Source organism: Pipistrellus hanaki (genome assembly GCF_964339955.1).
Source record: "Pipistrellus hanaki genome assembly, chromosome: 14".
Classification (NCBI taxonomy): Eukaryota; Metazoa; Chordata; class Mammalia; order Chiroptera; family Vespertilionidae; genus Pipistrellus; species Pipistrellus hanaki.
In genome coordinates, this window is record NC_140516.1 from 16,069,412 (window position 1) to 16,096,255 (window position 26,844).

At 55.1% G+C, this 26,844-nt stretch overlaps 1 protein-coding gene across 1 annotated transcript in view; it reads right to left on the reverse strand.

Moving 5' to 3' along the window:
• LOC311632903 (cadherin-23-like) overlaps positions 1 to 26,844 on the reverse strand; it is a 299,605-nt gene that overhangs the window by 35,711 nt on the left and 237,050 nt on the right. Inside the window, exons 14-18 of the mRNA XM_084904920.1 lie at positions 11,752 to 11,816; positions 8,156 to 8,393; positions 6,663 to 6,768; positions 4,498 to 4,625; positions 1,314 to 1,386 (exon numbers count right to left, since the gene is read on the reverse strand). Coding sequence (XP_084761046.1) covers positions 1,314 to 1,386; positions 4,498 to 4,625; positions 6,663 to 6,768; positions 8,156 to 8,393; positions 11,752 to 11,816 — 610 coding nt within the window. The remainder of the gene's footprint in view (positions 1 to 1,313; positions 1,387 to 4,497; positions 4,626 to 6,662; positions 6,769 to 8,155; positions 8,394 to 11,751; positions 11,817 to 26,844) is intronic.

Below are 26,844 nucleotides of genomic sequence, written 5' to 3' on the forward strand. Positions count from 1 at the left end.
AGACCCTGCGAGCAGCCTGTCCCGCAGCCGAGCCGGCCAGGGCTTCCTGCGCCCCCTGGCACCCGCTCTGGCAGAGGGGCGAGCAGGCTCAGTGTGGGGATCTCTAGGCTGGAATCCGGTGGGACCTCTGCCAAGTGCCTTAACTTGTCCGAGCCTCAGCTTCCCCCTCTGTAAGATGGGTCTAACCATGAGGCCATTTGTGGGCTGTTTGCGAGGATCCCATGGGTAAAGCTTGTAGGTGCAGGCCTGGCCAGGTGGTGCTCACTGCCCTGCAGCTGTGGTTACTACTGTGTGAACCAACCAACAGTCCTTGGGGCGTAAGGGCCAGGCAGCGCACTGTGGACAGGGAACTGTGGGGCCTCGAACTTGACTCTCAGTCCTGCCCGAAGCAGGAGGCGATACGTGGGCCCTGACACAGGACTTTACCCAAGCGTATTCAACTCTGAGGAGGATTAAGTGCCACGATGGAGGCTTCTCCTCCGCAGAGTCTGGGGATGGTGGAAATGCAGGGGCCACGTCAGCAGTGACTTTCCCCAGGGGAAGCCTGAGACTGGGATGGGGGAGGGTGGGCTGGGTTCAGTCTGGTACCACCCAGCAAACCATCAGACACCAGGGGGGTACCAGGAGGCTCTCTGTAGAAGGCTCCGTGGTGCCAAGGAAGATCACCCCTAACTCCAGGTGTCCCTGACTCTCCCAAATCCTGACTCCCTCAGCTGCCCCGTCTCTACCATACCCTGACCCTTTGGCTCCTCTGACTCCTCTAGCCGCTCCAGCAGTTCCTGACGCATACCCTGCAGAATGTCCTCTCTGGATGCAAGTCTAGCTGCCAGTCTTCCCTGAGGTCCGAACAGGTTGCCCGGGTCCTGAGTGTGGAGCTTGTGGCCCTGGGTCTGCAGGCTGAGCCCTGGAGCCTGAGCCATGACCGAAGGACTCTTGTCCTCACATTGGAACACATGCCACCCTCCAAGGCCACCTTTTGGCCATCATGGCCCCTGGGACCTGGCTCACAGCATCGTCATCTCAGAACTCTCCGCACCCTCTTGTTTAACCAAGGCCGCTGGATTAGTCATCAATCATTACTGTCTTCCCTGCTAGTAGCTATAGGAGAGCAGAGACCAAGTGCCTCGTGGAGCGGCTGCACATAGTAGGTGCTCTGTAAGCAACTGTTGGTTGGCAGATAACTGAGCATCTCCAGAGGCTCCCCTCACTGGTCATGAGGAACAGACATGGAGGCCGTGGTGGACAAGCCAGGTCAGCCCACTGCAGTGCCACGCATGATCTCTGCCTCCACGCCCACCTGCCTGGGCCCGTACCTGCCATGATGCTCTCTACCACAGAGACGAAGTACGCAGGTTTGCTGAAGGTGGGAGGGTTGTCATTTTCATCCTGCAAAGCAGACAGACAGGTTGCAGGAGCCAGGGCGGCAGTGGGGGCTGGTCAGCTATCCTGTGCTGTGAGTAATCCCGTGCTGGCATCGAACGGAGGCTGGGCATGGCTGGTTACAGAGGTACTCTGGCCCCCATGTATAACTGGACCAGGCAGGTGTCTGGTGGGGCCAGGCGCCTCTCTGGGAGGTGAGGCAGGCCTTGGGGAAGCATGTGGGGGTCAGGAAGGGACAGTGAGGACCGGGGGATGGAGAAAGAAGGTAGCAGACGGAACTGCCTACCACTCCCAGCCCCTGGCTCTCCAGTCGGTCTTCCTGAGGAAGCCGAGCTCTGAGCTTACTCCAGTTCTCCCACTTCTAGCTCATCAGCCCCACGAAGGGGATGCCTACGCAGACTTTCTTCCTCAGCTCTGCCAAGGTAGAAGGTTCTAGAAATCCGCCCAGAAATGAAGGGAGAAAGGAGCAGCCCAACCAGGAAGACACTGAGGCAGGCAAGCAGACAGGGCTCAGGTGGGTTCCCGGCCTGAATTCCAGATGCCACAGCACCTTCACAGGACCACGGCTCCTCCACCCCCGGCGCGTCCTGGCCCAGAACCACCGCCTTCAGATCGGAGGCAACCCCTCCTCTGGCCCAGCCTCCACCAGGGACAGGTGAGAGGTGGGGCCCGGTGCAGCCCGGCTCCTGCTCATCCACACACCACCTCCTTCCACCATCAGGGAGACGTGCCTACCCGTTAAGACTCTCGCCCTCACCCACTGCCTTTTGCCATCACTCAACAAGAACTGGCCCCTGTCTCCATCTTGGAGGAAGCCTTGCTGTCCCCAACCCCGACTAGGAGCCTTCTCCGCTTTCCCCACAAGCCATGATGCAGGCTCAGGGGCCTCCTTCACCCCAGAACTGGGAGCTCCGAAGAGGAAGAATCCTCAGTAAACCCCCTTGGCCGGATCACTTCTGGCTGATCAAACGTGAAAGCGAGGGAGGCATGATATGGGGCTGTCCACCCCTCGGGGCTTCAGAGAATCCCGTCCTACCGGACTGTGGGTGCCGGAGAGGGACACACCTCTTTCCCACGCGGCCCTGGCTCCGGGCTGCACCCTGGCTGATGCTGATCTGCCCCTCTCCCCGGTCTCAGCCAACTGACTATGGGAGGCCTCACTACTGCACAACCAGCGGCTCAGCAGCATGCCCGGGCGTCCCCTGGCCCCATATGTGTGTCTATTTAAGCCTTCTGCTTGGCTGCACGGAGCAGCGCCGAGAATGTCAGTGACAGAGCATGAGGCAGAAACTTATTAGCGGCGATATTTCCCCGGATCCTGGAGCTGCATTCCCTATTAGTTCTAATTCAGCGGCTCCCTCTACAAAAGCTTATTGTCCCCTAATGGGAAATCTACAAACCGAGTTTGACTTCTTTATTAAAAACCAACAAGCAGTGGATGAAAAGGAGACACCTGGCCCCTCTCACCCACCCCCTTCCTCCTTCCAGAGCCCTGCCGCTGGGATCTGCCTCTCCCCGCCCCCACCGGGCGCAGTCAGTGCAGCCGTCAACTGCCTGGCGGAGGGAGAGGGCGGCTCAGACAAGTGACAGCTACTTAAAAACCACCCACGTGCAAAATTAACCCAGAGGCGGTGACCTTTTCAAGCCTGGTCCTTAGACACAAGTGACTACACATCCCAAAGTCCTGCTTGAGAGACGAGGAGGCTCACACACAGCCAGGGTGGCCCTGTCTCTGCTGCCAGACCCTCTGCTGCCGGGGGATGGGTGTCTGTGTGTGTGTGTGTGTGGGGGGGGGCAGGGAAGCTCTGGAAAGACAGTGTGGAGCCCCTTTGGGGAGACAGAGCCAATAACATGTAACACTATGTCTGGCGTCAGGTGGGTACTAGACTCGTGGTCATCGCTTTGTAAGTTGCGTTATTAGAAGTTGTGCTACTTCTGATCACTATGTGGCATACCTGAAATATAATATTGTATGTGCACTGTGATTGAAAAGGGGTTTTAAAGGAGTACCAGGACGTGGTTCTGATCGGCAGGGAGGCATTCCAGTTCGCTGGTATAAGCCTTGGCATGTCAGGTGGGAGGTTGCAGGTTCAAGTGGGCCGGTGTTTAGGCTCCTGCGGATCTCTCCCCATCCCCCCTGCCACTCCTGCAGTCGGACTCTCTGCCCTTCCCTCTGCTGCACCCGGCTCTGCACCACCTCCCTCTCCCATGCCACCCCCAAATCCTGCTCCACGCTCCTACTCTCGGCTTTTCCATCCCTGCCAGCCCCATCCTATTTCGTAAGCAAGTAGGGTCCCCTGCCCAGTCGAGGGCCTTGGCACTAGGCAGCGGGCCCTGGAGCCTCAGTCTCGGGTTGCCAGGATGAAGCTAGGGGCAGGGCAGCACCAGGGGCTATTGGCAAAGCCAGCTGGGAGAGGGAGGCCAGCCAGCAAGCCAGCTCTGGGCTAGATGTTGTCCTGAGCATATGTCAAATCACAGCGTATCTCGTAACCTGACAATCTGATCTCATTCTCCCGGAATCGGTAACGTGCTAACTCTTCCATCAACATATTCGCCCTCCCCTGCAGGCAGCCGCCTCTAAGAGATGGGGGGAGGCTTGTGCGTGGAGGGGGCCGAGGGGACAGGGCTTTCGTCACCACCATCTCACCCCCGGGAGGCGGGGGAGGGGGAGGAGCTCACAGGGCCAATGAGCCGGTGTGGAGACAGATTCAGAGACTGATCATTTCAGACACTAAGCCCATGAAGGTGTGCGTGACATTCATGTCCGACAAGCTGTGGTTTGGTTTCAGGCCCCTTCAGATCTTCAGAGGAGCGGGGGAAAAGGAAGTGAAAAGAAAGAGGGGAGAGAGGCAGGAGAGGAGATAGCCCTCAGGAATTCCCTTGAACTTCGCAGAATGTGGCTCTATGACATGCCCTCCAGCTCCCGTTCCCCCTGATAAGAACTGGACCTCCCTGACCAGACTGGCAGGTTTGCTAGGACAGCCTTTGGTCTGCCAGGGAAGCCCCCGAGCTGTGGGGACAGCCAAGAACTTGGGGACACAGAGTTCAGGAGGGGCCCCTGGCACCTTGGGAAGCACTCACCACCCCTTACCCTAGAGGGCACCCCTGGGTACTTACAAACACCTCGATGGTGACAGGGACAGTGCTGTTCAGAGGGGGGTTGCCAGCGTCCTTCGCCATGACCGTCAGATAAATCAGTCCGTTGGGTATCTGCTCGTAATCCAGGGGGCGGCTCACACTGATCACTGAAATGACAGGGACAGGCCCCAGGGCCCCGGTAAGCAGATACCCACCCAGCCAGGGCCTCCCTTGGGGCAGGAGGGGACAGCTGGCATGACCAGGCTCTGCCTCATTTCCCCCTCCTGCCTCTGAACTCCTGGAGCCTCATGGTCTTGTGATGTAGGTTTACTGACTGCCTGGTATGTGAGGTCACCAGGGGTAGTGACTCTGTTGCTAGAGTAAGCCCTGCTTTATAGATGAAGGAACCAAGCCCAGAGAGGTTTGGTCACTTGCCCAAAGACACACAGCTAGGAACGCTATAATAGAACCAGAATTCGAGCCCAGGTTTGTCTGAATCCAGAGCCCAGGCTCTTTCCCAGAAGGTGTTATTCCTTCTTGTCTTTCTGTCTGTCTCCCCCACTCACCTGGCACTTATCTGGAGGGCAGGGTCATGCACAGGCCCTCTAGTCCTGTCCCATTACTGCTCCTGATGCCCTCCAGATAACAGACTTGCCCCTTTCCTGCCCAGGGTCGGGGCTGCCAGGGGTAGAACAGATAGTGGGGTACAGGTGGCAGCTCCCCGTCTTTTCCTCACGGCCTTTCTCCCCATTTCTCTCCTCTCCCTCCCTCCTCTCATTACCTACAGGCTCTTCATGCCACTCCAGTAGCCACTCTGGGCACTAGGTAGACCCCTTGGGGGATACTCGGTGTCTGCAGACCCCTTGGGGGATATTCAGTGTATGGCATTGCAGAACTTAACCTCAGCAGACTCTGCTAGAAGTTGGGTGAAGACCCCTAACACCAGGAGAGGCAGGATCGAGGGAGGGGGCTCTAAGACCTCAAAATCCTCACCCTGCACAGCCTGAACTCGCACCACAAGTGCCCTTTTGCGCAAACCCACTGATTCTCGGTTTTGGCTGGGAAGGCAGATCGGCTTGGGAGAGGGCGCATGGGTAATCTACGAAGGCACGGCAACAATATTAAATTGCCACTTTCTATTTGGAAAACAGAAATCAAATTACTGCTTTATAATATAAAACCCAAGGGAGGTCCTTCCAGCTGAGGGGAAGGGGAGCTGAGAGGGTGGGCAGAGGCATGACACCGTTGCGTTTCTTAAAGGGGCACAGACTTAAAGGGGCACAATGTCAGGCGGCAGCATCCGAGCTGGGGCTGTGATTTCTGCGACTGCCTTTCTCCGACGCCGCTGTGGGGTGCTGGGAGTGAGCACTGGACTCAGAGTCATGTGACGCCTTGGGGGCAGCGAGCACACCTTCACGCATTTGAGACGCCTTTCAGAGAGGAGATGTCTGAATGGGCCCTTAGAGCCAGCCAGCGGGGAAAGGGAGGCGGGCAATGGGAGCAGAGCAGACCCAGCAAAGACAAGGCAGTGGCCACTCCCCAGGGAGGATTCACAGAGAGGGTTCCGAGACGCCAGATTCCGGTGGAGGGTGGGGAAGTGCCAGGAGAAAAGGCTGGAGAGGCAGCGGAGAGCCAGGTCACAGGGGCCTCCCCGGGTAGTTCTGCTGGGTGACCTCGGGCCAGTGGCTCCCTGACTCTGTATCCCAGTTGCTTCATCTGGAGATAAAGAGGCAGCCTTATGGGATCGTGGAGCTTGAGCTGCTGCTGCTGCTCCTTTCACAGGCTCCAGGGTCAGGACTCACAGCAGGCAGGCAGGGCAGGGTCCACAGGGCGGAACTGTGCCCGGGCCACGCAGGGAAAGGCCCCGTCCTCACAGAAAGCCCACAGGACTGGGGATGCTGGACTAACAATTCTCCACCCGCAGTCTACCCGGACAGCCTTACGAAGACATAGGGACCTCTTGGGTTCTGGAACATCAGCCGCCTGGCTGGCCATGGGCCTAAGACCCAGAGAAAGATCTGGCCCATCTGGGGTGGCCGCATGCCAAGGGCTGTTCCAGCCAATGGGAGCTATGGGGAAGCTTCCCGAATGCTCCAGAGCATCTGAGAGTCAGAAAGCCCCATACTGAGACAGGTATGAGTGTTCAACCCCGCTCCCACCTGCCAACCCTCCTCCCGGCTGGAGCCCCAGGCCTGACCCCGTACCTGCATAGCCTTCGTACACGCTGATGTCGAAGTAGCTGCCGAAGGCCGAGGCATTGACGATGCTGTAGGTTATCTGGTTGTTGGGAGGGGAGTCTTCGTCTGTTGCCTGGAAGAGGATGGACAGAACCCTGTGAACCAGGGGAGGGGGAGGGAGGGGGGAGGAGGGCGGGTTCCTCTCAGTGCCCTCTGTCTGGGTGATCAGACCCTCCTGGCCTTGCAGCTGGAGGCTACCGTCTGGCTCCCAGCAGACACGCCTCAGGTTGAGTGAGGAGCTATCCTGGGGGTCCTGAGGGCAGGCTGGAGGCCTCGGGAGATGTGGGCAAGGCCAGGCCTCTCCCAGGGGACGGAGAGGGTCTCCACCACATCTGGCAGGACCACCTCCGGCCCCTTCGGTCCCAGCTTGCACAGAGAGAGGCCGTCCCTGACCTTGAGACTGGGTCAGGGCCCTGTGCTGTGCACCCCATCAGGGCCCCCGACTTTCTGTATAATTTCTGCCTGCCTTGCTCAGACTGTTAGCTCCTTGTGAGCAGGAGCCTGTGTTTCTTGATTGCAGCTGCACACCTAGAGTGCAGCATGGTGTTTGCACACAGTAGGTATCTAATAAATGCATGTTGCATGAATGCAAGGAGGGAAGAAGGCACTGGGGCTGGTGTCAGATCCTTCTTCCCCTTGGCTGTCTCCTGGGGCGGCCGATGAAGCAGTTTCTTTCCCAACGTCTGACTGAAGAGAGCCTGAGGGCTAGCCCGCCACCCTGGGTGCCACAGGAGCGGAGCGGGGAGGGAGGAGGGAGAGGAGGGCCCTGTGGGGAGCACTGCCCACGCTGGGTGGGCACACCATCCTGCCTTCCGTGTGCTCCTTGCCCACCTCCCCCCCCCCCCACCTTGTTTCAGAAACAAGCTCTAAGGGGAGGCCCTGGGTCCCGTCACTCTGGGTGGGCAGAGGGAGGAAGGGTCGTGAGGACACTGAGCAGCTTCATGGGAAGAGGTCACTGGAGCATGCTGGGAGCACACTGCAGGAGGACACCTGGAGTGTCAAGTCCTGAATTCTAGTCCTGCCTCTACTACTCTGCCAATCACTGTGCCTTCGAAGGCCCCTCTTCCCGCCTGCTTCCCGTCTTGCGAGGTGGCTGTGCCCGGGGCCCCTGGTCCCTGCCAGGGACAGCAGCTCCTGATTCTAGGCAGCCTCTAAAGGGCCTGGATGGGGGTCCTTGCACTAGAAACTGCTCAGCACTTGCCAAGGGAGATGACGAGGGCGGCCTTCTGCTGAATGGTGACCGGACATCTGAGCTGAGGCAGACACCAGCTGCACTTGGTAACCAAGGACATGAGGCCATGTGCTCCCACAGACCAAGTACGTGACCCCAAACCTGGCAGACTCCTTCGTGACGGGAGGTCAGCAGCTCTCACAGTGGCTTCCCAGGGGCATCGCCAAGACGAAGGCACAGACAGAGGACAACATGAACGGCCGGACTGCAGGCCGGCCTGGCACCTTACCCGGAGCCGCACCAGCTGCGTGACGGAAGGCTCATTCTCTCGCAGGGCGCCCACGTAGGCGTCCTTCTGGAAGGTGGGCACGTTGTCGTTGACGTCCAGCACGTTGATGCGGACCCGGCCGGTGGTCTCCTCCCCGCCCCCGTCCCGGGCGATGACGGTCAGAGTGAAGCGCTGGATGAGCTCGTAGTCCAGCTTGGCGATCAGCATGATGAGCCCCGTGTCCTTGTCCAGAGAGAACCTGGGCCAGGCAGGAAGGAGGGTGAGAGAACACCTGGGTATAAAGCAGCTTGCAGACGGGGCCTGCATTCACCAGCCTGCATTCACCAGCCTGTCCTTGCCCACAGCGATAAACAGACACAAACTGAAGTCTGAACTCCGCCTTTTTAACTTGCCCTCAGTAAGAAGGGCATCTGTTTGTAATGGGGAGTCGGGTGGGAGGAGGTGGGCAGGAATCAGGACCACCTGAAAGGGCAGGAGAGGGCTGATTTTCTCAAACAGGAAACTCAGGAAGAAGGACCTTCCTTTACTGCAAACAGGAGTTTCTGCCTCCTGGACACTCAGATGTTGGAGAACTGGAATGGTCAGAGATCCTTCTAACTGATGCCACACAAATACAAAGGATCATAAGAGACTAGTATGAATAACTATACGCCAACAAATTGGACAACCTAGAAGAAATGGATAAATTTTTATATATTATATAGGCAACTTATCAAGACTGAATCAAGAAATAAACAGAAAATCTGAAAAAATAACTAGTAATGAAATCGAATCAGTAGTCACAAACCTCTCAATAAAATCCAGGACCAGACAGCTTCACTGGTAAATGCTGCCAACATTCAGGGACGAATTACCACCAATCCTTCTCAAACTCCTCCAAAGACAGAAGAGGAGGGGACACTTATAATTCATTTGATGAGGCCAGCATCAACCCGATACAAAAACCACACAAGTACACTAAAAGAAAAATAAGTTACAGGCCAATATTCCTGATGAACATAGATGCAAGATTCCTCAACAAAATATTAGCCAATCGAATTCAATGAAAGGGATCATACACCATGATCATGTAGGATTTACTTCGGAGATACGAGAATGTGATATCCACAAATCAATGTAGTATTCATTAGCAGGATAAAACATTAGAGGATAAAAATCTCACTTGATGCAGAAAAAGCATTTGACAAAATTCAAGATCCTTTTATTATAAAAAAAAAACTTTCAACAAACTGGGTACAGAGGGAATGGATCTCAATATAATGCAAGCCATATATGACAAGCCCACAGCTAACATCATACTTAATGGTGAAAAGCTGAAAGCTTTTCCTCTAAGATAAGGAACAAGACAAAGATGCCTGTTCGCATCACTTTTATTCAGCTTAGATTTGAAAGTCCTAGCCACAGCAATTAGGCAAGAAAGAAAAAGTCATCCAAATCAGAAAGGAAAAGGTAAAACTGTCACTATTTGCAGAAGATGTGATGCCATATATAGAAAGCACTAAAGATTCCATCAAAAATGATTAGAACTAATAAATGAATTCAGTAAAGTTGCAGGATACAAAATCAATATATAAAAATCTTATGCATTTTTATACACTAATAAGGGACTGTCAAAAAGACAATTTAAGAAAACAATTCCATTTACAATTGCATAAAAAAAGATATGTAGGAATAGATTTAACCAAGGAACTGAAAGGTCTATACACTGAAAACTGTAAGATTCTGGTGAAAGACACTGAAGATGACACAAAGATATGGAAAGCTATTCTGTGCTCATGGACTGGGAGAATTAATATTGTTAAAATGTCCACAATATCCAAAGCAACCTACAGGTTCAATGCAATCCCTCTCAAAATTTCAATGGCAAATAATCCTAAAATTTGAATGGAACCACAAAAGACCCCAAACAACCAAAGCAATCTTGAGAAAGAACAATGAAGCTGGAGGCATCATGCCCCCTGAGTTCAAACTATATTACAAAGCCATAGTAATCAATACAGTAAGATATTGGCATAAACACAGACATGTAGATCAATGGAACAGAATAGAGTCCAGAAATAAATCCACACATAACCGTTAATTAGTTTATGACAAAGAAGCCAAGAATGCACAATGAAGAAAGGGTAGTCTCTTCAAAAAATGGTGTTGGGGAAAGTGGACAGCCACATGCAGAGGAATAAGACTGAACCACTGTCAAAAGGCTCAAACTTCCAGTTTTAAATAAATAAACCATGGAGATGCAATATAGAGCAATGTATATGTAATGACAATCCTATCTAATAAAGAGGAATTATGCTAATTGCCCTTCATGCCCTCACAAAGATGGTGGCACCCACAGCCAATAAGGAGGGAATATGCTAATTGACTGCCACCCCCTCAAAGGTGGTGGTACCCACAGCTAGAAGATGATGCACCCAGTCCCCTCAGCCCTGCTGGAGCAGCAGGTGCGCAGCATGCACCTAACACCTGAGAGGGTGTTGAGAGAAGCCGGGTGCCCTGGCAGTCCTCAGTTGACACTTGTGTGCTCTGACCTGTTCCACGGCTGCCAGCCATCAGGCCTGGAAGATGCTGGCTCTGAGACCGGGAAAGCCCTGGCCCAGAAGATGGGAGATGAGGGAACCCAAGATGGCCAGGACAAGGTCCCCTGAGCACAGATCCCCGAGAAACGGGGTGCTCTGTGCGTCTGTCCCGCTGCTCATTCCTTCCTCCTGTGTTGAGGCCCCATCTCAGTGGCAGAGGACGGCTGGAATGCACCAACAATCTGTCTCTTCCTGGTCATTTACAGACAGCCGGGGCCGTAATGCAGGCTGACAGCCGGCGCTGCCCTCATCCTGTTGGGCTTCCTGAGGCATCAGACACTCCAGGTTCAGAACCAGACCTGCCCTCTGAATTCAACTTGGCTTTCGATCACGTTAAAAATGAGAGCTTCTCCCGGCTCAGCTTAACCGAAGACAAGGCAGAGAGATGCCCAGAAGCAATGCCCAGAAGTATGGCGGGTGACAGGGAGAGGCTGGCGTGGGTTGGGCAGTGAGGCGGGCATCTGCCTTATGGCTGCAGCACCTCGCCCTCCCCCGCACCCCCAGCTGGAGGCTGTGCCTCTGTGGTTGAGACCACATGCGAGGCCTGGCCCTACGTGCTGTGCACTTGCCCAGCTGCAGACTCTGAGCAAGTGACTGAGCCTCTCTGGGCGGTGGTTTCCTCATCTGTAAAGTGGGATGGTAGGAGTGCTGAGCACTGAGCTCCCCAGCATTTAGTTTTGAGAATCACACCAGAAAACGCGTGCGGAGCCCTTGGCAAAGTCCCTGACACACGGTAAGGGCTTCTAAAATGCTGGCCGCCGCCGTCACACTCTCATGCGTTTTGAAACTGCTTCCAATGCTTGGAAACACTATCTTTGGAGGTCAGAGGAACTGCCAGAGACCTTAGGGGACCGGAGCAGGGTTGTACCACATCAGGTCACACCAGCAGCAGTGCCCTCGGTTCCCTCCCCCAGCCCAGGCGCTAGCCATGGATCATGGCCCTCCCTGGGCACTGAGAAGTTTCCCGACCACAGGGGTGGCAGGGGGCCACTTGGAAGGGGCTGGGCAGGGTCTCACCGGTCTGGGTCATCGCTGAAGAAGTAGTAGACATCCCCGAAGGTGCCCACATCATTGTCCGTGGCCTGCAAAGGTGAGAACAAGAAGACATCACTGCCAGGACAGGCCGAGGCTCCCGACCCCCACCCAGGAGCTGTTGGCAGCAAGCCCATGGTCCTCTCGCATGGCTGCTCTGGCCCACGCCAGGCTTTCTAGAGTCATGAAGCTCAATGTGGCTGCCCCCGTCACAAACGGCTATTTAAACGCATACGCGAGAGCAGGGTTCTAAAGCTCCATCTTTTACCAAAACCTCTAACTTCGTGAAACCACCCTCCTGCTCATGCCAGGCCAGGCAAGCTTATTCTTTGCAGATCTCGAAGGCTTGGTGTCATAACCTCTCAAATGAAGGGGGAGGGGAGTGCAGCATCTGCTGGATTCTCCCAGTTATTCTCCCGTCTCTAAAGATGCCAAGTCAGATGCGCTGCCCAGGAAAAGAGGCACCTCAGGGGCATTTCTGGTGCCCCTTATTGAACCCCAGGAATAATCCATCGCATGCAGAGGGCAGACTGTCATCTGACTGGCAACCTCTTCCACTGCAAACACCCTGCTTCCCCCTGCACCCCACCCCCACCCCATTCATCTTCATCTTCTCTGGCCCCTCTCTCTGCTGGGGAGCAGCCTGCTCTGCCCATGACCACAGGACTGGACTGGGAGTGGCCCCCCACTGCAGCTGGGCAATCAGAATCCTTCCCTGGGAGATATATATATATATATATATATATATATATATATATATACACACACATACATACACACACACATACATACATACATACAGAGAGAAAGGGAGAGGGAGAGGGATAGTCAGAAACATTAATGAGAAACATCGATTCAGCTGTCTCCTGCACACTCCCTACTGGTATGTGCCCGCAACCAAGGTACATGCCCTTGACCGGAATCGAACCAGGGACCATTCAGCCCATAGGTCGACGCTCTATCCACTGAGCCAAACCGGTCAGGGATTTTCTTGTTGTTGTCTTTTCCCTCCCTGGAATTCTTTTGATGGTTGCCGGGGGTAGAAGTTTTCCTCTGAAGCAGTGAGGCTGGACCAGAGTGAAGTGGGGGCGGTTGGGTGGGTGAGGAGGAAGAAGGTGCCCCCAGGGGAGAGCCGGAAGACAGGGGCTGGGTCCTGGCACTTCTCGGGTCCTGGAGCTGACATCCTGCCCACCGCAGTTTGGTCTGTGAGTCCAACAAGGCCTGTGCTACCCAGGCTGATCCAACAGCTTTCTGTCACGTGTAGTCGAGAGAGCCCGGAGGGAGAGAGGCTCGCCTCACGCTGATGACAAGGGCGAGAATGGTGACCACTGCCAGCCTGTGCTATCATACCTTTTCCATTTCCAAAGACCATCCATGCTTATCCTCACCAAGTGATAAAGAAGACAGACATTTCCACCCATTTCACAGATCACAAAACTGAGGCCCAGGCCCAGTGAGGTCCAGAGGTCAAGAGCAGGTTACAAGCAGAGTGGGGCAGAAGCTGGGACCCCACTTCCAGCCTGGGGTTCCTTCCTTCAGGGCCGCTGAGGGAGGCTCCCCATCTCCTCCCTTCTCCAGGATGAGGGCAGTTCCAGAGGCAGTTCGGCTTCTGTGGCTGGGACCTCTTAGTGTCTGCATTGTCCCTGGCATGGACAGTCCACAGGGTAGGCTACATAGCACAATTCACTCGCTCATCCAATGGTCACTTACTAAGCACACACTGTGACTCTGTTCCCTTCCCAGGCCACTGCCCTGGAGCTGGGTAAACTGCTGTCCGACACCGGACGCCAGGATGGAACAATGGATTGACCTTGGATTGACCTTGGTTCCACTTACATCTGTTTCACGCTCAGGGCTTCTCGGTAGGATCATCATTGGATAGAGTTCAGCTGCTAAAAATACATTTTCCTATTATAACTTTTTAGCTTTGAGGTATAATGGACCGATTCCAATGTATCTAAGGCGTGCAATGTGACGATGTGATAGATGTATGCTTGTGAAAGGACTGCTTCTTGTGCCTAGTTTCCTCTCAGTGTCCCCGCTGTGTGTGTCCCAGGAGATTGTGTGCAGACCCCTGTCCCTCCACTGCCCCAGCCGGGCCCCGAGGACATCACAGGTCCTCAGGGGTACGTATCGGGGGAAAGGAAGGTGCTGAGTATGTACCCCACCCCCCAACCCAGGGCTGATTTCTTTATTAACACCCCCCACCCCCCCCAAGGCCCTCGGCCATGCCTCTTGACATCGCTGCTTACGGAGCACCTTACACTTATTACACATTTTATCTTCATGCAGCCCTATTACAGACAGGAAGGCCGAGGCTCAGAGAAGGCAAACGGCTCACCCAACGCTTCACAGCTCTAAAAGGGAGCAGAGCAAGGATTTGCACCCAGGCCGCCTTGTCGTGCTCTGCGTCTGGGTGTGCTACTGTTTTGAACCCAAGCGGAGAGCTGGCCTCAGAGGCAGAGGCCCTGGTTATTCCCGGCGAGGAGACTAATGCTCCTCCCAATAAGCCGGCCGCTCTCCTCCCCCTCCAGGGACTAGAGGAGCAGGCAGAGGAGGAGCCCTCGTTCCCTCTCATGGCACTGACATATAACCCTCGCCACGACTGGCATTATTAGACCAGAATCGCTGCAGCGTGGCCTGGGGAACAGCTGGCCAGCTGCCATCGAGCCCAAGCCCCGGGGGGGGGGGGGTGTCAAAGTGCTGCAGAGAGCCCCGTGCCAGGCCAGTGCCAACAGCCCGGGTCACCGTGTGACCAAATGGCACCCCCGGGGGCCTCAGCACCCTCATTTGTCACAGGCAAGTGTCTGTGGTCGTGAGGTCAGGGCCACAGCTGCCAGGCTCACCTTCCAGCACGGACAATGCGGGCACATGGCAGGCTTCGCGGTGCTGGGAAATGAGTGAATAAATGCCAGTGAGAAGCGAGGGGTGAGGGGGAGGGAGCTGGTGGAGAGATGGGGGCAGAGACAAGGAGGAGAGAGGTGTCAGAGGGAAAGGGAGGGTGTGGAGCAGGAAGGGGGAAGAGAAGGGGACTGGGGAAAGGCAGAGGCAGTGGCCAGGAAGCACAAAGGGGACCGGGGAGGTAGAGAGGGCTGGGCTCGTGCAGGAAGTGAGGGGCCTGGGGCACCTGAGAGCCACACCGGGGTGCCCTCCAGATTGGCACTTGGACTGTCAGGGTGGTGAGGACCCCCGAGGTCCCTTGTACAGTACCCTTCACCCTGGCGCCTGGAGCAGCTGAGGCGGACGGAGGGAGATTAAGTGTGAGCCCCTGGGGACAGATAGACTGTCCTCTCTCCGGGCAGAGGTGGCTGCCATTCTCCTGCCCCCTCCCCGCCGTGGGCCGGGCACAGCCGTGGCTCGCACAATGACCCCTCTCCCTGGGGGCCTCTTGCCGCCCGCCTGGGCCGCCCCTGCTGACCGGGAAGATTTGTGAGTCCTTCGGTGCCACTGTCTAATGACCGTATGAAATATGTATGCGTGGCGAAGGGGAGAGGGAGAACTTCCATTTTTCAAATGCATGAAGCAGAATAATAAGATGGAGAACTGCATCTGTGCCCCTACTAGGGTGGGGGCAGCCAGCAGAGAGGGCCTCCCTAGGCCAGTGCCAGGCTGCAGTGGGGCCGGGTAAGGGGCCTGGCTCCCTGTGCCCGTGAGGAGGCAGCAAATCCAACCACCTGGCAGTCCTCCCTGGTGCCCTCAGGGGGCAGTCCCTCCTCTCCTGCCCGCCTTTGCTGTGGGCTGCAGCCTCATCTCGGACCCAGGCTGGACCTGACTGGCTCTGGCACCTGCCTGGATCTGCCCCGTCTGCACAGCCTGCTTCCTCCCTCTGCCTGGCTTCCCCGCTCCTGTCTTCCCCGACTCAAGGTTGGTTTTGGGCTCTGCAATATTCCCAGCCCTGACTGCACAGGGGAGGTGAAGCTGTGAGCTGATGTGATTCTCACCCAGCTAAGCTGTGGCTCCCTGAGCATGAGGCAGGGCAGGGTCATGGGGCCTGGACATAAAAGCAGCTCAGGAAAGCTCTTGGTAGCTCTGTCATCTGTCCCTCCATTGGCATCCACACCTACCTAATAGTATTGTTTGGACCACACTCCTATGAGAGTATTACATGCCTGCTCTCTGCCTTTAACAAACAGAGGGACGATGCTGTTAAGTAACTTGCCCAAATCTCACCACACATAGTTAAGTGCAGAGCTGGCCCCTAGCTCCCTTTGTTTTAAACTAACCAGCACTGTGGGATAGACCAGTGTTTCCCAACCTTCTCTCATGATGAGAATCACCTGGTGGAGTTGTTAAAACACAGATTCCTGAATCCCAACTAAGAAGTGCTAAACTAGAATTTTTGGGAACATATAGGTAAAATTATATACTTAACTAGTGCTCTAACACAGATGTTATATACAGAGCACTAAGATGGGTATGCAATTTTACCTATATGTTCTCAAAAATTCTAGTTTAGCACTTCTTAGTTGGGATTCAGGAATCTGTGTTTTAACAACTCCACCAGGTGATTCTCATCATGAGAGAAGGTTGGGAAACACTGGGATAGACAACCCAAGGCAGTCAGTCCCATGGCAGAGGCCTCAGCAACTCTGCAATACCAGCTGGCCCAGTAGAGGGCGCTGTTGGGGCCAGTGACACCCAGCCCCAAGCAGGGAGCCATGGCACTTTTTAAAACAACCTCCTTTCCCAGGCTGGCTATAGGCCTGAGCAACGAAAAGACCAACAGACAAATCAAGCGCCAGACAGTGGCCCTCGTGCCCACTTCAGGAAGGAGGGCTTGAGCAGTGGCCAGGGGCCTGTGCACAGAGAACATATGTCCTTCCTGAGTCATGAGCACCTCTGCCCTCCCGCCATGGTCCAGGATGAGCAGTCCGTCTCCGGGCAGGGTGGCCTCCAGGCTCTCGCAGGCCACTCAGACGGCTACCGGGGTAGGGGATGGGGGGCAGAGCAGCTGGCAGGCTGGGTGGCTCCCATATCGTGCCCAGCGACTCTAAGAAATGACAAGCCAGGTTCAGGTGAGCACCTCAAGCGGGCTGCAGGCCCTCCGGCTGGTGCCTCTGTGCCGCTCCTGCCCTCCCAGGGCTGGAGTCTCACCCATGGCGCACACAGGTATGTCGCACTACCTGCCACGGCTCTCAGCAGCGGCCCAAGGCAAGAAGTCAAAACCAACAGCTAAAACCTCCGGTGCTCCCACCGCTGCTGAGTGGACCCCAGACCAGCACTGTGTGTCCAGGCGCTGCACAGCCCACTGGCCCTGGTGGTCTTCACTCATTCCTCCCCGATGCACCCAGACGCTCCTTTCATTGCCCGGCTGTGCCATCCCTTCATGGCGGAACTGCTGTCCAAGCTCCGCCCCCTCCTCCCCCAAATGCTATCCAAGCTCCTATGGCTCACTGCTCTTACGCAGAGGCCCTCGCGGGACCTTTTCTGGAACACGCAGCACGGCCTGCTATTGCTGGAAGCTGCCTGCGTGTCCTGTTCCCTCCCCTTGCGAGAAGCCTATGCCCAACTCCTTTTTGTATCCTCCCTTGTGCCCGGCACAGGGCTCAGGCACGGGGCTCAAAATCGTTGCCAAATCTAGTAAGATCTGGAATGTCCATTGTCAGCCACGGAGCACCAGCCTGATGGTCCAGACGGGGCAGATCCAGGCAGGTGCCAGCGTCAGCAGACACCACGGTGGGCACTGAGCAGATGGAGGGCAGGGATTCACTGAGTGGCCCAGGCAGTGGCCTAGGGGGCACAAGCAGAGTGGCAGAGGAGGGCAGGACGGGCCTGCAGGGCAGATGGAGGGTATCGGAACACCACGGGGAAAACTTTCAGGAAGACGGGGCCAGACTCTCGCTCAGTCACACATTCAGCAAATATTTTCTGAGCTTCTCCGATGTGCCAGCGACTGGGCCAGGTACTGAAGTCACAGCCATGAGCGTGATAACGCTCCTGCCAGAATGAGACTTAACCATCGGAAAGGGAGACCGTGGAGAGGAGTAGTAACTAAATGCCAGAAACCTATTACTGTTTCCCTAATAGAGAGATGTGGACAGGAAGCCAGGAAGGCTCTCCACAACATTCACTGCTCTAACCACTCACCCTTTAGTTGAGACATGGTTAGCTGAAGCAGCCTCCACTTCTGTTTGTCCTGTGTACATTTCCGTTATTTCCTGCCTAAGCGCTATGGGTGTGTTCCCCATAGCCTCAATGAAAGGGACAGCAGGGCCCGAGCAGTGAGTAGTTCTCCCACTTGAGTTGGACTACCGCCTGGCCCCCCCATATCGCCAAATTAAATTTCTTCTGGTCTCTTTTCATTTGTGTGCGGCCCTTCTCCAGAACCTGAACCCTGAACTGGGACCCTGAACCATGTGGGACGTGAAAGGGGATCCCACAACTAAATAACAATTCCAAACAGACAATGGTCAGATCCGTGAGAAAAATAAAGCAGAAAACGGGCTGGCAGGTGGCTGGGCCACTGGTTGAGATGGTCTGTCCTGGAGAAGAGCTCCCCTCGGTCAAGTGCATTTGTGTCTGCTGCCCAGTCACCGGCTGGACACTGGGAAGCCCAGATAGTGTTTGGTAAGAGCCGGCCTCCTGCAGCTCCTGAGGCCTGGAGGGGGCTCAGAACGTCCCTGCTTTCCCCTACCCGCCGGCCCCAGCGGGTGCGTCTGCTGCCCAGGACGACGGGCCAGCAGGTCAGCCTCTGTCCCCGTGGTCAGCACGTGGGAGAGGGGTCCCGGACTGGCTGCTGCCAGGGCCTGATTTATAAGGCGTCTTTTCTGATTCTTCCCCACACCGGCCTTACCAGCAAAACTAATTCCCTCATTTGGGCCTTTATAATTGCATCGGCAAGTGCTTATTTCTGTGATGGACAATGCCGGCAGAACTGTAATTTTCTCCTGCTGACAAAAAGGAAAAAAAATAAATACACACGGAGGGGAAATTCTAAAGGTTAAGCCAAGGTGAACCTGCAGTGGGGGACTAGTCAACTCCCCAGAATGGCCAGGCCCGAGTCATAAATGCCCAGCATTCCCCTGGCTGTCAGGCGGGGAGGGGTGCCAGCATTCCCCTGGCTGTCGAACGGTGCCCCCTGCTGTTTCCCTTTGAACACATACTGTGTGCCAGGCGCTGTGCCCAGCATTTCTCATGCTTTATTCCATGTCATCTTCCCAACAGCCTTCTGTATTAACACTCTCCCCATTTCACAGATAGAGAAACCAGGCTCAGAGAGGTCAGTAACCTGCCCAAGGTCAAACGGCCACAGGGTCGGGATGTGAGCTCAACACATCGACTGCAAGAGGGTGGGCATTACCATCCCCGTCTCCTGTGGGTGGGGTGGGGTTGAGGCAGCTCTCTCCAGTATGAGAGCTCAGCCCTGGGACCCAGGGTGCTCCTCCCAGGGGACTGTCCTCACCCTGTGGAAGCCAGACGCACCCCACAGGCATCTTCTCCTGGCCGCAGTGGCTCTTTCTCCCAGTCTCTGCACAGAGAGGGTGGGCTCCAAAACACCCGTGCCCAACTGCATAGGCGGCAGGGGTCTCTGGCTGTGGTTTCCCTGGATGCAGGCCCTTAGCCAAGACCCTTGGTCTTCAAAGAAGGGCCTCTTCCAGGCTCAGGGCCTAGAGCAGGGCAGGCTGTCACCCAGTGAAGTCTAGGGCAGCCTGGTTGGCTGAGGGTGCCCCCCTGACCCAGCCATGGCTCTTCACCCAGAACCCTCTGGATGTAGCTCTCCCTTTAACTTGTATACCAGGGCTCTCTGCCCAGCCCAGCTCCCTGCCCTCTGATGCTCATCCTGATAGCTCATGCCCACTCCTAGGGGCCCTCCTTTCAACAGTGGCCAGGTCCTCTTGTCTCCTGGCCCCTTTTCTCAAGAGCCCTCTGTTTTCACAATGAATGGCCACTCTCTCACCCTCTTCCATTCATTTGCCCTGGACTGAGGGAACCCTTATAGGGTGCCTGCCTTGCCCACACACTGCCCCCATGTTACCCTGTACCTCACAGCAGTCCCTCATCATGGCCTTGCAGGTGCCCATCTGCGAGGTTGGGCCTTATTAAGGTGTCCCGATGTCCCTCTTTTGGTGGGACAGTCCCGATTTTTAACAATTTATCCCACGACCCTCGGTGTTTTAAAAAAGTCTTTCAAAAATCGGGACTTTTTAAAAAATGCCGCGGGATGTGGGACAAATTGTTAAAAATCGGGACTGTTCCGCCAAAAGCGGGACGTCTGGTCACCTTAGGCCTTATCCACCCGCTGATTCCCGCCTGCTCTGTCCTTCTCCCTCATCTCTCTCCCTGGCGCATGGACACCGCTGCTCTCTCATCTCGTAGATCCTTCCCTGGGACAGACACGCTCCCCTTTCATGTTTTTAAACATCCTCTACCCTCCTTTATAGCTTGTTTTCTTTCTTCCCATGTCCTCACACTTCCCTGCCTCTCTCTCTCTACATACATGCACACATATGTGCACGCACACACACAAGCACACGTTTCCTCTCCTCCTCTCTTTGTCTCAGGCAGCCCCCAATACCTCCTTGTGTCCACATATTGTTATAGAAACCTTCTCTTTTACTTTCTGTGGCTGGCTCAGGTGTACCCCGTCCTGCTATACACCACACACAGACACACTTCCCTCCGTCTCAAGCAAACCCCCCCCCCCCCACATCTCAGCCCCTGTGGCTTCCCCACATCCCCTCCCCGGCCACCTGTGTGCCGCTCCCGCAGGCTGGCAACTGGCAGGCACACACTCAATCACTCCCCACCACACCCGGACACCTGCCCGGGGCTCCTGTTCCGAAGCAAGGCGGGCCCAGCTGCCTCCCCAGCGGCCCTGGGTCCCAGCGATGCAGGCAGCTGCGGGCGCGGCGAGCAGTTCTGCTCGTATGCACCGATCTGCAGAGGAGGGTACGCGGTACAGTTTGCTCAGGAAACAATAGCAATGTTTGACATGCCATAAGGATTGATGGAGCAGAAATTTACATGGGAGAATGCATTTTTAAACAGCTCCACGGAGCACCGTGCTTTGCTGGTAACGCTTTGCACATCCGTCATCTGCTGAGCCCCTCCATACAACTCCTTAAACTACGTGAGACTAAGTGCAAAGCTCTTGCAAGCTCAGGGGACTGAGGTGGCCGGCGGGAGGCGGGAGGGACTCTGCTGGAGGAACCCGGAAGCCAGAGGCTGGGGTGACGTCCATTCGTCCTGATTAGGCCCCTGAGGCCTGTCCTCTCCCCTGTTCCCACACTTCCTCCCGGGTGCAGTGGGTGAGGACTTCTGTTTTTCTCAGGGATAGGAGGTAAAAGCTAATGGCTGGGAAATATCATCTAGTCCGCCCTGCACTTCTGGGGAGATGCTTGGTGATTCCGCTTCCCCTGTCATCTCTAATCTGAGAAGGAAGCCAGGGCATGATGGGTGTTAGGGGAAGAGGTAAGTTCGGCTGGAAGCTACTACTTGTGGGTCCCTGGGCCAGGGGGATGGTCACACAACTGGGAGGAGGGGAGACAGTGATGGGGATGTCCTTTGTAGGAGATGAGAGGGTGAGTGTTCCAGTGGGCAGGGTACTAGGAAGTGAGCTGTAGTGTGCAGAGAGATTGGGAGGGGGGGAGTTCCGCTGGGGGACTCAGGAAGAAAGATACATTCAGGAGAGCCCCGGAGTCCTTTTTTCAGTCCCCAAGCACGCAGAAGGCCTTAGGACAGAGGGCACCGCTAGGGACGCTGGGGCTGGAGGCTCAGAGCACATGATAAAGTGGAGCAGCCGAGTGGGAGGGCAGTTAGGGAAGGGTGGGGGCCCAAGTGGTGGGGGGCTGCAGCGAAAGAGAAGGGCCTTCCCTCCCTCGTGTTCCACTGTGGATGCAGGATGGACACCCGTGCCCATGGCAGACATTACTAATCAATTGTGGTACCAAGTACAGAGAGGGCCTCAGGCTCTCTCTCAAGCCTGTCTTCTCTGCATTCAACAACCAACCGCATGGAACTTGTGCCAAAGCCTCGTTGCTATCTGTGCCAAAGAAAAAATAGGCAGAGGATCCGGACAGACATTTCTACAAAGAGGACAGAGAGATGGCCAACGGTCACATGGAAAACAATGTTCAACGTCACTGATCATCAGGGAGATGCAAATCAAAACCACAATGAGATGTCACCGCACACCTGTCAGAATGGCTAACTGTCAAAAAGTCAACGAAAATGACAAGTGCTGGCAAGGTGGTAGAGAAAAGGGAACCTTCGCACCCCGTTGGTGGGAATGGAAATTGGTGCAACCCCGATGGAAAACAGTATGGCGATTCCTCAAAAAAACTGAACCACCATACATACAACCCAGCAATTCCATTTCTGGGTATTTATCTAAAGAAAACAAAAACACTAACTCGAAAAGATACATGTACCCCTATGTTCACTGCAGCATTATTTACAATAGCCAAGATGTGGAAGCAGCCTAGGTGTCCACCAACAGATGAATATATAAAAGAAGATGAGGTACATATATGCAGTGGAATATTACTCAACACTCAGAAAGAAGGAAATCTTGCCATTTGTAACATGGAGAGACGTAGAGTGTACTATGTTAAGTGAAATAAGTCAGACAGAGAAAGATATGATTTCACTTACATATGTGAAATCTAAAAAACAAAACAAATGAACAAATAAAACAGACTTTAGATGGAGAGACTACACTCATGGTTGCCAGAGGGGAGGGATGTAGGGGGGCTGGGTGAAAAGGATGAAGGGGAATTAGAGGTATAAACTTCCCATTAGAAAAAAAAAAGCCATAGGGATATAATCTACAGCATCGGGAAAAGAGTCAATAATATCATCGTAACTATGTACAGTGACAGATGGCTACTACACTTATGGTGATCACATAATAAGGAATATAAATGCAGAATCACTATGCTGTACACCTGCAACTAATACAACACTGTATGCCAACTATACTTTAATAAAAACAAAGTGTCTAGAGCATCTTTTTTTTTTTTAAAAAAAGAAAACCTCGTTACTGCTCCTGCTGGACTCTGTCCCTGGGGGTGAGGAAAGTGCTTGGGGGAGGTGTGTGTGTGTGTGTGGATACACAGTATAAGACAAGGCAGGAAGGTCCACAATAAAAGATTTGTGGAAAAGAGCAGAATCATGAAAATACTCTCGAAATGGGACACGGAGATCTGGGTTCTGATGCAGCATCTGCCCTACCGTCCAGTGGGACTTTGGGTAAGACACTGGCCTTGGGGCCTGAGGGTGGCACAGGCTTCTGACGGGTCTGCTTCGGCCCTGGCACCAACAGGCCATCCTCTGCCAGAGCCAGAGGGAGAACCTGACAATACAAGACACCACTCACCAGCTTAGAAGCTCCCTGAGAATTTAAGACAAAATCCCAGCTGCCTGCCATGGCCCCTGAGGCCTCATGTGGGCCAGCCTCTGCAGCCTCGACCTCTTCTGCTAACCCGCTGCTCATTCCTCTGCTTCCTCCTTCAGTCTTCAGGTCCCTAACAGGCCAAGCTTGCTCTTCCCGCACTTAAGGTTCCCTCTGCCAGGAATGCCCTTCCTGATCTCCTGAGGCAGGCTCCTGGCCGCCCCGGAGTCTCAGCAGACAGGAATTCCTGACATTTGTCACTGTATTTGCATTTGTAAAAGCAAGCTCTGCTGCTGGGATAACAGACTCCTGGGACAGAACAGGGCCTACGAGCTGAGGTGGTCACTGCAGTTGCATAGGCGGTGGTGAGAAGTTATGGGGCTTGGGCAGGGTGGTCAGGGACGGCTGCAGCTGCTGGTGGATGGAGGTGGCCGGGAGGAGAGCATGGGTTGGGCAGGAGCATCGAGGAGAATGTTACTGGCTATTCTCCTCCCACTAGAATGCAGGCTTTATGAGGGCAGGAACTGGGTCTGGCTTGTCCCCCATGGATCCCAGGGCTGGAGGCTTTCGACAAACAGGGGCTGAATGAATGGATGAGGAGATGATAGATGGTGACTTATGAGGTCCTCTCTACCAGTGAGAAGCCAACTGCAAATCCTGAGTAGATGGACTTCTAGGGAGGGAAGGACAGCAGGAGGAGAAGGATGGGGGTCAGACTGAGAGGTGGAACCACAGGAGAAAGGGAGGAAGAGAGAGAAAAAAGTGGAAAGAGAAGAGGGCAGAAGAGATAAAAAGAAGAAAAAGAAGAGGAAAAACGGAGGAGAAGAGAGGAGGAGGAGGAAGGAGCAAGAAGAGACCAAAGGAAGAGGAGAAGGAATGGTCACAGTAACACCCACTGTAAGCCTCAGTTTCCTCCTCTGTAAAATGGGCTGACAATGCCACCTGACTCACTGGGATGGCTGTGAGGACTGAAGAAGGCCCTACATGTAAGGGGCTTCAGACCATCAGTCACCACCCGGTGGCCCTCGGACCACTGCTGGTCCATGAGGTGCAAAAGGTTGGCAACCGCTGCTTTAGACCAAGGCCTGGTACATTTCTGAGTGAAACTAGTGTTAGTATTCCCACTCCCAATGCTAACTGCCCTCCCTGTCCCTCTGCAGATCCCCAGCCACCGCTAGGTGGGAGGACAGGGGCGAGGCACTGAGCCTGCAGGAGGGCCCTCTGGCAGGCGCCAGGCCCGAGCCCCTGTATTAACGTGTCAGTCCCGCGGAGGGGAGAGGACGGATTCCAATCCCCATGAGGCTGACAGGTGCTCTCAAGGTGTGTGGCCCCGGCTTGTTTGTTATTGCAGCCGCGGTGGTTGTCCTTGGGTTCCGCCACTGCCTTTTGTTTCTCTTTATTTTATTTTAAAACCTGGAAATAAAAATAGATGGGGAGCAAATTGCTCTGGCCAGCAGCGCTGTGCTTAAAGAAGTCGTCGCGGGAAAGCAATTACGGGGACGTCAAAGGCTGTCAGGGTGGCCAGCAGCTGCCGAGCTGTCTCCTGGCCCCCTGCTGAGAGGAGGGGGGGAGAGAGAGAGAGAGAGAGAGAGAGAGAGAGAGAGAGAGAGAGACAGACACGCACCTGCAGGAGCAGTGACGACTGAGATAACAGACTACCACCTTGCTGAGCGACACCTTGGGCCTGGCTCTGGGTGAGGAACCTGGCGTGATCTGTCCCTCCTTTGTCCTAAGACAACCACCAAGATGGGTGCACAATCCCATTTTACAGATGAAGCCACTCCAGCCGATAATAACGCAAAGCCGGTAACCACAGCCAGTCCTCGCCGGCTTGGGGGCCCTGTTCAGAGACGTCTCTGTGGATGAACGCACTGCAGCTCCGCTCCCGCTCCAGGAGGTGAGCACTGACACCACCACGCCCGCCTCATGTGGCAAGTGCCCACCGACCAGAGGAAGCCTCGTGCTCACCGCCACCCGCCAGGGGCCGCCTGTGCCTCTCGCAGCCTTGGGCTCTTTTCTCCAGGAAGCAGTTGGCGTGATGGGTGTCCATGTCCCTGGAAGCCGCCCTCACTCCGGGGGGCTGGGAGTGGGTGGCCGGCTCGTCCTGAGGTGGGCACAGCCTCTCGCCCCCATTCCCCAGGGCACCCAGCTCCAGTAGTTCCCCCCTGGAGGCAATGGGCTTCACAGTGCCCTCTCCGTGACCTTGTCTCACTTCCCACTCCCACCTACGTCTCCTGGACTCACTTTCCGAGTAACCCACCTGCGCCAGAAGCCTGTCTCAGGGTCTGCTTGCCCGGGAGCCACCCCTCACACCCAGGCCTCCGGCTGCCCACCGGGCACACACGCCGAGCCAGGCGGCACCTCCCTGCCCTCGCAGCTGCACGTGGCGCAGGGTCCCGCACCCCGTCTGTCTGATACTCTCACACACACAGAGCGAAGAGGAAAAAAACCCCAATCCCACTCCTCACCCTTTCACAACACTGTCCATTCTCTCATGCTCCTGGGTTTGAGGAAGACTCAATTGAGTGACTTTAAAAAAAAAATCACACCCGACCATCAGACAAAGAAAAGTGGGATGCAGAAAGCCATTTCCCCAGGACGCAGGAGGAGGGAGGGCGGCTGGCTGGCCGTGAACGAGACACTCACAATCAGGAGGGCACGGGGCCTCTCCGGGGCAGCTATCAAGCTGGGATTACGTGGGAGCAGAGGAGAGGGAAAGGGAGGGTGCGGAGAGGCGTGGGGACAGACACCGTAGCTGAGGCTCAGTTAAGTGGGACCTTGTGTGTGGAGGAGATGGAAGGAGGAGGAGATGGAAGGAGGAGGACAAGGCAGTCCAATCAACCCCCTGGGGGTGCAGCCAAACCATGGCTGGGACCGCCCCCCCCATTACCAGATCTCACCACCCTGAGTCTGCCACTCTCCTCTTCTCCCCTGCCCCGTGGATGGAACCGGCAGCTCCAGGGAAGGTGGCAGGTACCTGAGTGTGGGCTAGTCCTACCCAGGAGCCAGGACATGTCCTCACTCCAAAGTGACTTGGAGCCCAGCGGGCACCCTCTCCCCCCGCCCACCCCATGCTTGCTGCCATTCGGAGGGCACTGATTGGCCTGGCACATGCTACTCACTAATGAACTGTATTGATTCCACATTCTCTTGTTGTCTCCCTAAATGGCAAGCCACACATCTGATAGATTAAATACCCACATGATTGCCCACCTGACATCTTCATCACTCCGCCGGAGGGTCCCTAATGAATTTTACAGCCCCACAACGACAGCAGAAATTAAGGTCAAAGTCTGACGAAAAAACTATAAATCACCAGCCGCAGCCCCTCACTCGCCTGGGCCAGTCCAGCCCAGGGCTCAATGGCGAGATAGTTAGACGCTGCGGCTGAGCACAACGTGGGGAGGGCATGCTGGGAAACGCGTGCCTGGAAACTCCCCCTGTCCATACACATTTGCTTTCCTCCTTTCATTCCTTTGCCCATCAGTAAAAATGCTCTAACAGACGGACAAACACACTAAGAGGTGAGCAGCACATCTCATTTATAAATACCTGCCCCCCAAAGAGAGAGGGTTCAGCAACATTCTCTCCGTTTTGCAGATGGAGAAATTGAGGCTCGCAGGGAAAAGGGGCATGGTCCCTTACTCAGTGCATGGAAGGTTTTGATTTTCTAACCCTGAGTTTGTAGGTCTTGTTACAATAAACGCCTAGAGTGGTCTTCGGTCCTATGCCTCTTGTCTAGTTTC